Here is an 11,587-nt window from a genome sequence, read left to right on the forward strand (position 1 = left end):
CTGCTGCTGACGCATTACCGGACTGTCCCAAACAGCAAGCTCTACCCGGGAGGGCACTGCTGGCTGCTGCGGTGCCTGAGCTTTGGCCACCACTGCCTCGTGCTGTGTCTGCTGTGTCCTTCCATGGGTTTCCATTCTAAATTGTGGCAAGGGTATGACCACAGATTCTAGCTTAACATGTGTAGTACAATTGGGAGCAAGAGAGGTTCCCAAGGGACACCTTATTGGTGACAAAGAATCCTGGCATGTGTGCCATTGAGGAGGCATCCAGGGCTAATTTGCACAGTGAAGGCTTCCTGGAGAGACTGAGAGCAGGGAGTGGTTACTCTAAGGGCGCTTTGAGGACACGGACACTGATGACCTGCCTGCCAACACCGTCAGAGCCACCAGGGCTCGCCACACGGGCCTGGGAGCTGGACATTCAGGCTCAGGCATAACTCCCTATTTGTAACAAATCTTCTCCCGCTTTGGTGGACAAGCAAGTCCTGGGCAAATGAGGTCCTGCTTGGACTCTCCATCAGGGGCTGACATTGACTCTTGGTCCCCTGGGCATTGGGACCCTCTGGAGACACTCACCTGCTTGATTCCAAATTTGAACAGGCCCATCCCTACCGGTGGGCAGCTAGGTGTACGGTATCTTCCTCATGGAAAGCCATGACTCCCAGAAACCTTAAATCTTGCCATAAGGGCAAGTCTCTTTGTTGTCGTTTGTCTTTGTCCCTTGACCTAGAGGGGTACAGGGGACCCCATCCTTGGAGACGGATGGTCCAATTCTTCATGAAAAAGGAAGAGAGGAAGGAATATTTTTATCCTGCTCCCCTTGAGATGCCTGAAGAGGTTTCTCAGCTTTTATAAAAAGTTGTCCGTTTTGGTCAACACACAAAGAGCCTCCTCTTAAAACTCAATTGTCCCCAAATCAGGATTTTGCCATGGTTGCCCTCCTGGATGTAGCCCCCAGCCCCTGGGAGGCTGCTTGGGACCCAGACAGGGAGGCCTTTGCCCACAGTGGAGGATGCTCAGGACCACCAGGAGCTTGTCAGGTGAGCGCTCAATGGCAAAACAAAAACAACAGCAATGACAACAAAACTGGTACTGAAAGGAGACAAAAAAAAAAATAAAAAGTTTAGCCACCTAGAAAGACAAGCTATTCTAAAGATTTAGTGTAAGAGAAAACAAAAAGAGGAAAAAGGAGTGATTGTGCTGTTCCTGGGGGCTGTCACAGGGCCCCCGGGCCCCTCCTCTCTTCCTTCCACACCTTTCTCAAAATGACTGACTATTCAATCAGCAGCTGACAAATATTTCATTCATAGATTTGGCTAACGTTCTACTCAACACCTCTTTCAACAGCCGGTCATGTGCAGTTTGACTCCAACTCCGACAGGACACAACGTACCTTTCCGGGCTACCCATGGCGCATCTCGACAGCTTTATCATCAACAGAGTCTTTGCAGACAAGGTCTTACCTGCTTCCACCTTCTCCAGGAATGCAGGTGTGACATCACCTTGATGACAGCCTCCTCCAAGGAGATTCATTGACACACTCATCAGGGACGTACAAGTCCACATCTTTTACTGATTTGAGGGCAACATAGTCCTCATTTACAAATTTTACTTCCAATGTAAAATCAACAGACACTCGTATTAGTGCCCTCAGAGACTCCTTCACAGTACTGGCTTTGCCAACTTCTTCTCGTGCCTCCTGGAGTCTGTGGCCCACTTACGCTCACAAGTTGGCCAAGGGCTTCCGATGCAAGAAACTGCCCCTTCCATTGCATGCTAAGGAATGAGTGAACGAAAGAAGGATTGAGTGGCAAAATGAATGAGGTCTCATTAGAGGCCAGCCTTGTTCTTCCTAGATCCAAGCAGAGTCTCATCCCCGAGCTGGATCCTGTCTCTTCCTTTCACACTGGGTGAGTGGATACCCTTCTATCCCAGGTTCCCTTTCAGACCTTTTCCAGAGCTATTTTTCTGGATCATTTATCTAAACATCATCGCATCTCAGGTGAAGGAAGCAACATAGTCATAAGCCAATGTGCCTGGTGACATTCAGCCTTAACACTGAGAAGGGGCAGCTCGTCTCTCCCTGTTCCAGCTCCGCAGGGGGAACAACTGGTGCTCTTTGTAGCACACGTGGGCCAGAGGCTGAAAATTCAAAAGGAAGACTCGCTAGGTCCTTCTTCTGCCCCAAGATAGGGAGATAGAGTATAGGCATATGCATTCGTATGTGTAGTATGTGACATGTGTGTGTGCAGGTATGTGGGCATGCATGTGAGTGCCTTCCATATGTGCATGTGTGTGAGTGAATGTATGTAGAGATGCAGACATCTGTGTGCATTGGAAAATTTTATCCAAAAGACATAGATCTCTTTAAAGGATGTTTCACTATTTGAGAATGATGTCCTTAAAAACAAAGATTCAACAAACACAGAGATGATCAAAGAACTTCATTTGTGGGCCGGGCGCGGTGGCTCACGCCTGTAATCCTAGCACTCTGGGAGGCCGAGGTGGGCAGATCGTTTGAGCTCAGGAGTTCGAGACCAGCCTGAGCAAGAGTGAGACCCCATCTCTACTAAAAATAGAAAGAAATTATATGGACAGCTAAAAATATATATAGAAAAAATTAGCCGGGCATGGTGGTGCATGCCTGTAGTCCCAGCTACTCGGGAGGCTGAGACAGGAGGATCGCTTGAGCTCAGGAGTTTGAGGTTGCTGTGAGCTAGGCTAACGCCACGGCACTCACTCTAGCCTGGGCAACAGAGTGAGACTCTGTCTCAAAAAAAAAAAAAAAAAAGAACTTCATTTGTAGAAAGTTGGTTATAAATGAGATAAAAAATCTCTTATAGAAAGAAAACCCCATATAAGGCTTTGAAATAGCCCTATTACTTGAGAAAAAATATCTATTATGATTGGGTTGTTTCATTCAAATTGCTGATATTCTAGCATTTTTTGATCTGCTACAAATAGCAGTTTCATGTGGTTTAACCTAACACAAAAATGGGGAGTTATGTTTTAGATGGGTTGAGAATCAGAAACAAGCATTAAGCATTGCTTCTAAAAAAGTGGATTAATATTATGTGGTTTAATAACAACATTCTTATTAAAGTAAATAAACTTTAATAGGTTTTCAATTTGCATTCACACTCAAATCTGTAGCATCAACACTTAGCTGTTGCTGCATTTTCTAAAGAAACAAAACTGTTGTCTTCCTGAACAAGAATCTTGACATCTCATGACTAATGAGCACTTTAAAGTTGGAATGCAAATAGGCTTCAGTAGATCCAAGATGAATGCTTTTGGCCAGATGAATTAGATTTTATAGATGTTTGTTTAGCCAATTTCTCCATTTTCTGACAATAGATACATTTTTAATGCACATTATTTGACACAACAAATTGATATCACTTTAATGCAGCAACTCAGGGTTTCCTGTGTCCGTTCATGAAGTCACTTTTGAAAAAAGGATTGATTTTTGACAAATTTGGTCTGGTAATATTGTACAGCTGGGGCTCACTCAGAACCAAATAGCACCCATTCACATAACCTTTAGTGACTGCACAAACAGGGCCAGCCCTCTGGGTCTCAGAACGGTATGGTAGCAACAAGCATGAGAATAAATCAGCTTTTTAACTTGAAATCTCTAGCCAGTGGCCAGACTGGAGGAGACATGCATTGAACTGCCATCCTTCACCAGTGTGGGGTAACCGATTATATTCAGACTTCCTTTGGCACTCCCAGAGAAAACCTGCACTCATCATTTAGGTTTTGGGATAAGGAGAAGAAAACATGACCCCAATCCAACCAAAAAACACCAGACAATTTCCAAGTGAGGAACATCCTCAAAATACCTAACCAGTCCTTCTGAAAATTGTCACGGTCATCAAAACCAAGCAACACCTGAAAAACTGTCACAGCCAAGAAGAACCTAAAAAGCCATGATGGGTAAATGCAATGTGGTATTCAGAACACTAGGAGATGAGAGTACCAGTCCACACAAATCCTGCACCAGAATGGTTACAGCGGCTTTATTAATCATTGACAAAACTTGGAAGCAACTATAATATCCTTTAGTAGATGAGTGAAAAAATGAGTGTGGGTATATTCCGTTGATGGAATTTTAGTCAGTACTAAATAGAAATGAGCTATCAGGCTATGAAAGACGTGGAGAAACCTTAAATGTGTATTACTAAGTGAAAGAAGCTAATCTGAAAAGGTTACATGCTGAATAATTCCAATCATATGACATCCTGGAAAAGGCAAAATTGTGGAGACGGTGGAAGGATCAGCGGCTGCTAGAGATCGGCGGGAGAGGGATAAACAGTGGAGCCAGGGGATTTCTCGGGCAGTGCAGCTACCACGTATGAAGCTACCATGGTGGACACGTGTCATTTTACATTTCTCAAAACCCATAGAATGTACAGCACCAAGAGTGAGTCTAATGGAAACTGGGGACATGGGGTGGCAATGATGTGTCAACGTAGGTTTATCGGTTGTAACAAATGCACCACTTTGGTTCCTGATGTTCACGGGGAGGGAGGCTGTGCCTGGGTGGGGGCAAGCAGTGTGCAAGAACTCGTGATACTTTCTACTCAGTTGTGCTGTGAACCTAAAACTGCTCTAACAAATAAAGTCTGCCGATAACAATGATAGAATAGAACAGCAGGTAAACCCTCAGCAAGTCTGAATGAAGTATGGACTTTAACAATGATGCATCAAGATTTGTTTATTTGTTGTGTCAAATGTACCATAGCAATGTAACAGGTTGATAGGGGAACCCAGGTGAGATGGGGAACAATAACTACCTTTGCAATTCTCTGCAAACCTAAAGCTATTCTAAAATTTAAAAGGGAAAATTAAAAATGGAGGGTAAAAAGGGAAAGGCAGAAAAAAAGTTTTACAATTTATCAATGAATGGGTGCATTGTCTCATTTTGGATTCAAATAATAGAAATGGCCTTCATGTAATTCTTCTCTAATTTACACTGTGCTTGGTCCCCCTAAACCTTGGCTCCGATCTGTCCCATGAAGGTCTGGGCAGCCCGTCCTCCTGGGGCTCTTGTGAAATAACAGCCAGTGGCCTTTGCATGTCTGGTCTCCAGGAGTTACCGATCCCCTGGTCCTGGGAGTGTGGGGAGGCTGTCGGGCCCGTGGCTGCTGGAACCTGCTACGAGCTGCCTTGGCAGGGGCTCTACATCCTCTGCAGTGTCCCCAGGGCACTGGAAAAGCATGTCGTTTTCTAAGTATATCGAGATGTGAAAAAGTGTCAGGAAAAACAGCCCAAGCACATGGCAAGCTCACTGGAGCATCTGTGCATCTCCCACACATGCCAGTGAAGGTGTGGGGTGGCCTGGGTACAGTCAGGGGCCAATGACACCAATGGCAAGGGGCTGGCATTCCAGCTGGGTCTTGAGGACGAGGCAGGGTTTGCCAGGCACAGGGGCTGGAAGGGCAACAAGGAAAGGGAACAGCAGAGGCAAAAGCAGGCAGTGGGCACAGGCACAGAGTGTTTGGGAATGGTGGGGAGTTTCTGTGTGGCCAGACAGCAGTGTGTGTGTGTGTGTGTGTGTGTGTGTGTGTCTGTGTGTGGCTGTGTCTGTGTATGTGTGTCTATATGTGTGTCTGTGTGTGTCTGTGTGTCTATGTGTGTGTCTGTGTGTGTCTGTCTCTGTGTGTCTCTGTGTCGCTGTGTGTGTGTCTGTGTGTCTATGTGTGTGTCTGTGTGTGTCTGTCTCTGTGTGTCTCTGTGTCGCTGTGTGTGTGTCTGTGTCTCTGTGTGTGGGTGTCTGTGTGTGGGTGTGTCTGTGTGTATGTGTCTGTATGTGTGTCTGTGTGTATCCGTGTGTGTGTCTGTGTGTGTGTCTATGTGTGTGTCTGTGTCTGTGTGGGTGTGTCTATGTCTGTGTGTGTGTGTGTGTGTCTGTGTATGTGCATGCCTGTGTGCGCACCTGGAACTAAGTGTGCAATGGCAGGATAAGCCAAGCAGGAAACTGCCCCACAGCCTGGTCTAATGTTGTCCCCCTGCCTAGAAGGGACAGATCAAAGCAGATGTTGGGACAGAGTCACTGGTGGGGAGGGGCCGTGGGAAGTGCTGTCAGTATTGTGTTACCTGCCCAAGCTCAGAGAAACATTTCTCAGAAAGATTCCGCCGTCCGTGCGCTTCCTTGTACACATGCCTGTGTTCTGACTACACTCTTCCTCCGGGAAGAATCCGCCTCCCAAGGAGCAGGCAGGTTTCTCACTGTGCAGGAGAACACCCTGATTTACTTCTCCCCCAGTGAACAAAGCAGCGTTATCTCGCCTGTGTTCAAATAATCCCCCCAAACACCATCTTCAGAGCACCTGTCTGTGGAGGTCAGGGCTTCGGTGGGTGGCTGGAAGGATGGTGAGGATGGGCCCCCAGGTGAGGCAGTTTCAGAAACAGCCACTTCCCATGGAATTCATGCAGAGACTCTTCCAACCACCCAGTGAACCAGTCAACACCCCTAGTTGTGACCACAGAATTCTCAAACGGGTGGATTATCAATGCAATTCAAACACAGCTGCAATTTTTTTGCCTGTATATTGCTGTATCATCACACTGTTTTTAGAAAATTTGGATTAGGGGCCAACCAATTTAATGTAAACATATCTGGATTTGGGGGCATCTTGTTAAAAATCAGAAAGTCTGGTAATACTCAGCCCCATGTACACATGTCCCCAGTCAATTGGAGCTGAGTGTTGACCTTCACACGCAAAACCTCCAGTTGACCCTAGTCCTCACCACTCCCTATTGCCCTATTTCAAAACCAAAGGTCAGTTGCCATTATTATCACACTTGTGCTATTGTTTTCTTATAGCTGAGTTAAGAAAAGAGTAAAGAATTTTTTATTCTGAAAGTCCATGAAAAGTGAGGTGACAAAATATGGAGAGGTCCCCATCCTCCCTGTAGAAGTGAGTTTCTTTCTAAATGCTTGGTATGTAAACAATAAGGGTCTGTTTTCAAAGAATACAACTTAAGACGCCAGTATGAACTAAAACTGTTCCGTTCCACTTTATGCTAATAGCTCAGCCCAGTAAAACTTTAATATGCAGCCGTTATTGGCAGCACACTGAGGAAGACCAAATGGAAGGTGAGAGAGTTCATGGTCTGGGGAATGTCACACAGCTGAACACAGGCTGTAGCCAGGATCCACCCAGTTCTGGTGTGAGACTCTGCCTATAGCAGGCTGACCCAAGTGAGCTCCCTGCATTTGACCTAAAAGTGAATATTTTCAACAGAAATTTTTATATCAGGAATTCCTTTCCTACCAGCCTCTCGGGGCCTGTGGAATCCTCTGCCCACATAGTAACTTCAGGGGGCTCCATGGAAACAGGGTCTCAGATGCTAAGATGGCTTCAGTAACTTCAGTTCACCAAATACTTATTGATGCCGGGAGTTAGGAAGAGATCAGGCCCTGGGTGCAGAGTCCTACATTTAATCATGGACACCCCCCCCCCTCCTTTTCCTGGCTCTATGAACTTGGACAGGCCATTGAATAGCTCCAGAACCAATTTCTCCTTCTGTAAAATGGGATGTGTCCCCACACGCCCTGTCGCAGAGTGGAAATGGTGAGGAATCAGAGAGCGCTCTTAGGAACACCGAGCTCACTGTTTGGCAGCTCTGATCACTGTGGTTGTTGTCATTTTACTCCCCACTATGGATATCACTGCTGGGGTCCTCTCCCCATCAGGGAGGTCATTACAAGGCTGAGCTGTCCTCCTGTCCTGGTGGCTGGGGGGAAACGGGAGGACATAAAGGAAGCAGGTCTAATGGCACTCATGCACCCCCCCTCTTGCGGATTCCACCGGGCACTGTAGGAACTGGCTCCCACAGAGGGGTGTGGCTGGGAGGAGTGTGCAGGTATGTGCTGTACAAAGCCGGTCGGCTTGGCTCCTGGAAAGCAGCCTACCCCTCCTGGCCCTGCAGCGCGGACACAGCGCAGCCTGCACCTCACTCTCGCATCTGGGACTGCACTGGATCTGTGTGCTCGGAACAAGGTAAGAACCTTGCTCTCTTAAGAGCTTCACTACCTGCCCACCTCACTCCCCCATTTCTCACTCCACCCAAGGACCTGGGGTTCCTTGGGCCTGGATCCCACAGTGAACAGGTGGAGGCTGAGCCCCGTTGCCACAGGAAGTGGCTGGGTCTTCACCTGGCGGATCCAGCCTCCTCTCCCACCCTTCCTGGCTTTAGCCCCCACTCCTGCGACTGCCTTTCCCTTTCCTAATCCTCGCCGTGGCCAACACCCAGGGTAGAAAGGGCATCAGGACCATTTCCTGGGCCTGCCTTTTTTCAGGCAGAATTCAGTTTCGGTTTAAGTGGAGCATGAATGATATGAATCATCTTATCATCATGAACTATGTTAAACTAAACCAGCAGAGTTCATAGTTGCTTTTCTTATTCGCTGTCAATATTTTCTGAAGAGCAGAATAAAGATGAGAAGTAAGAAGTGATCAAAAAAGGGTGACAGAAAGGAACAAAGAGACATGGTCGGGCTGTCCACACCACCTTGTGCCTTGCCCCCTATGGGATCTTGAGCAGTTTACTCAGCAGTCTGAGCCTTAACAGTCACAGATGTTACCTGGGGAGACAAATTAATGGCCACCTGGAAGGGCTCTGTGTGGATATAACAAGGTAAGAATCAAATGCTGGATCAGTACTTAGTAGATGTGAAATAGAAATGGATTTCTCCTCTCCCTTCTAGCACAGTTTTTATTATCTACCCAATAAAATCCATGTAGTTTACTCTGATATTGAAGTTTATCCTATTGACTCAGTGATTTCTCTTATAAGAGCATTAATTAAGGGCTTTTGTGTATGCCCAGTACTGTGCCATCATGGGTCTGCAGAAATCAATGAACATGGTCTTTGCCTTCAGTCTTGTTAACTATCTGGTTTAACTATCTGGTTAAAATTCACCTGTCTTCACCCTGGTTCCCTTTGCCCAGTCAAGTCAGAGGAGTCCGCACCTTCATGCCTTTCTTTCTCCCACACTGCTGTCTCCTCCCCCACAACCCCAGCCACCTCGTGGTCAAATCCCATGCATGTTCAGCCTCTGGGTCACCATCACCTTTATGACACTTTCATGACACCTACCATGTCCTTCCTCGTGTTGTGGTCATCTGTGTCTGTGTGGAATTGTGAGGTAGAAATCCAGCACAGTGGAGCTGGAAGAGAGTTGGTGATTCTTTCACCTAACACTTTGATTTCCAGGTAAAGGAACTGAGACCCAGTGTCGGGGATAGGGACTTGTCCAAGATCAAGATGAGGACAGAGAAGCGACACATTTCCTAGTCAATGCTGTTTAAATTCTCCCAAAGAGTACTCTCTTAGCTCTTTAAAACCTGTGGTTTCTCATTCCCGGTGGTATGTTCAACACCTAGTCTGGTGCATGGCATGTAGTAGATGCTCAATAAATGCTGTGGAATGAGTGAATGAAAGAGTGAGGGGTGAGCCAATGCAGGAGTGAGTGAGTGAGTGAGTGGGTGAGGAGTGAGAGTTAGTGAGGCTTAGGGAGTGGCAAAGGAAAGGGTCAAGAGTGGTAATGTTGTGACACTCAAGACCCAGGTCAAGTGGAAATGTGAGTAGACAGGCTGCTCGTCTAGTGATTGCAGGAGCCAGAGGATTCTTGGTCTACCCCTAAAGCAGCAGGCGTGTGTCAGGGTGGAGGGGGCCAGTCTGCAGTCCTGCACAGCTGAGCTGCTGCCCGGCACTGACTCACCTGCCTTTTGTCAAACAGGCGCCCGCCCAGCTGCAGCCATGAGGATACACAGCCTCACTCTGTTCTCCCTCCTCCTTCTGGCCACTCAGGTGCTCTTAGCAGAGGGAGAAAAAAAGGGAAAGAATGGACATCACAGGAAAGTGGTTGCAGAGCAAAAGGACACTCTGGGCAATGCCCAGAATGAGCAGAGAAGCAGGACGTCCAAGCCCACGACCAAAGGCAAGTTTGTCACCAAAGACCAGGCCAACTGCAGATGGGCTGTGACTGAGCAGGAGGAGGGCATCACTCTCAAGGTCGAATGCACCCAAATGGACCATGAGTTCTCCTGTGTCTTTGCTGGCAATCCAGCCTCGTGCCTAAAGTTCCAGGAAAGGAGGGTCTATTGGAAACAAGTTGCCCGGAACCTGCGCTTACAGAAGGACATCTGTGGACAATCCAAGACTACCCTGAAGACCAAGGTATGCAGACAGAAGTTTCCAGAATCCAATCTCAAGCTGGTGAGCTCCACTCTGCTTGGGAACATGAAGCCCAGGAAGGAGAAAGCAGAGCCCTCCTCTAGGGAGCATATCAAGGTCAAAGAGGACACCACCACTAGACCACTGGGGACCCAGACCGTGGCCAAAAAATCTCCTGAGTGTGTGGTGGACCCAGACATGGCACAGCAGAGGAAGAGTGCCCTGGAGTTTTGTGGGGAGTCCTGGAGCTCCCTCTGCATGTTCTTCCTCAGCATGATACAGGACACGTCATGCTGATGAGGTCAAAAGAGAATAGGTTCCATTAAGAGATATCATGTCATAAGCCCCTCTGTATGCTATAAAGACCTCCATGTTCCCCCCAAACACATGAACTTTTGTACTAACAGAATGCAATGGAATATTTAAACAGATTTTGTAATTTTTGTTTTTGTGTTTCGGAAATTGCTTTCTATTCACTTCCTTGGATGTGATTTTCAGAGGCTGTTCACCTCTTCGTGTGTTTCCACGGCCCACACAGCTGTGCCGTGTATGCAGATGTGCGTATGAGCAGTGAAGACGTGTCTTTGAGTTGATCAAACCAGAGTGATGATTCCAGTGCAATGCACTTTCTGACAAATTGACAAACATAATAAAGCTCTGGGTGTTTTTAAAAGCACGTTCAACTGTTTGCTTTCTCTACCTTTGGTTCCTAATGAACTCATGGCTCATTATAAACACGCCTCCGTATATCAGTGGATAAAATATCTAAGGAACAACTTCTAGTTCTCCACCCAGCCCAGGTCATCTTCTAATGCACCCATTCCAGAATCCTTCTATATACTCTTCTCCATTGATCTGTGGTGCCTGATGCTTACTGAAGTATAATAATTAGGATCCCTATTGTTGGGGACTCACAGATGGTGAGGGGGGAGGCGGGATTGGAACCCAGGGGTTCTGGCAGCACAGAGTCCACAGGGTCGAGGGGCCCCCTCTGCTGGGAATGGCAGAGCTGTCCACTCCCACCCACCGCATGCAGGACCTGCCCTTGCAGAGCCCGTTTCTGGGCTGGGGAGAGAGGCCTGGTTAGCACAGTGCCCTGTGATGAAGGTGTAATGCAAGGTGGGGAGAACTGCATGGAAAACCAGAGAGAGGAGGCAGAAACTGCTGGATGAGCAGGGGTTGAGTTTCATAGAGGAGGTGACACTAAAGCTGGATTTTGGTGAGAGCATCTTATGAAATGGGACAGAGTGAAGGAACTTTGGGCATCTCACAGCATGACTAAAGGCAAAGAGATGGGAAAGGTCCAAGTTCTGGGAGAAGTTGGTGGCTGGCACGGGATGGGATGCAGGCATGAGACTGTGGTTAGTCATTTACATGTTAGTATGAAGGATCTGAC

At 47.3% G+C, this 11,587-nt stretch overlaps 1 protein-coding gene across 1 annotated transcript; it reads left to right on the top strand.

Annotated features, from left to right (window-relative positions):
- Positions 1 to 7,947: 7,947 nt before the first annotated feature.
- FGFBP1 (fibroblast growth factor binding protein 1) lies at positions 7,948 to 10,798 on the top strand. The gene is made up of 2 exons (XM_069494821.1): positions 7,948 to 8,012; positions 9,755 to 10,798. The coding sequence occupies exon 2, from the start codon at positions 9,775 to 9,777 to the stop codon at positions 10,486 to 10,488; it is 714 nt and encodes a 237-aa protein (XP_069350922.1). The 5' UTR covers positions 7,948 to 8,012; positions 9,755 to 9,774; the 3' UTR covers positions 10,489 to 10,798.
- Positions 10,799 to 11,587: the final 789 nt, after the last annotated feature.

Source organism: Eulemur rufifrons, chromosome 19 (genome assembly GCF_041146395.1).
Source record: "Eulemur rufifrons isolate Redbay chromosome 19, OSU_ERuf_1, whole genome shotgun sequence".
Taxonomy (NCBI): Eukaryota; Metazoa; Chordata; class Mammalia; order Primates; family Lemuridae; genus Eulemur; species Eulemur rufifrons.

What these genes read in the sequence shown, in the direction of transcription:
- FGFBP1 (XM_069494821.1), top strand. Translation starts at nt 9,775, where the DNA reads ATGAGGATACACAGCCTCACTCTGTTCTCCCTCCTCCTTCTGGCCACT.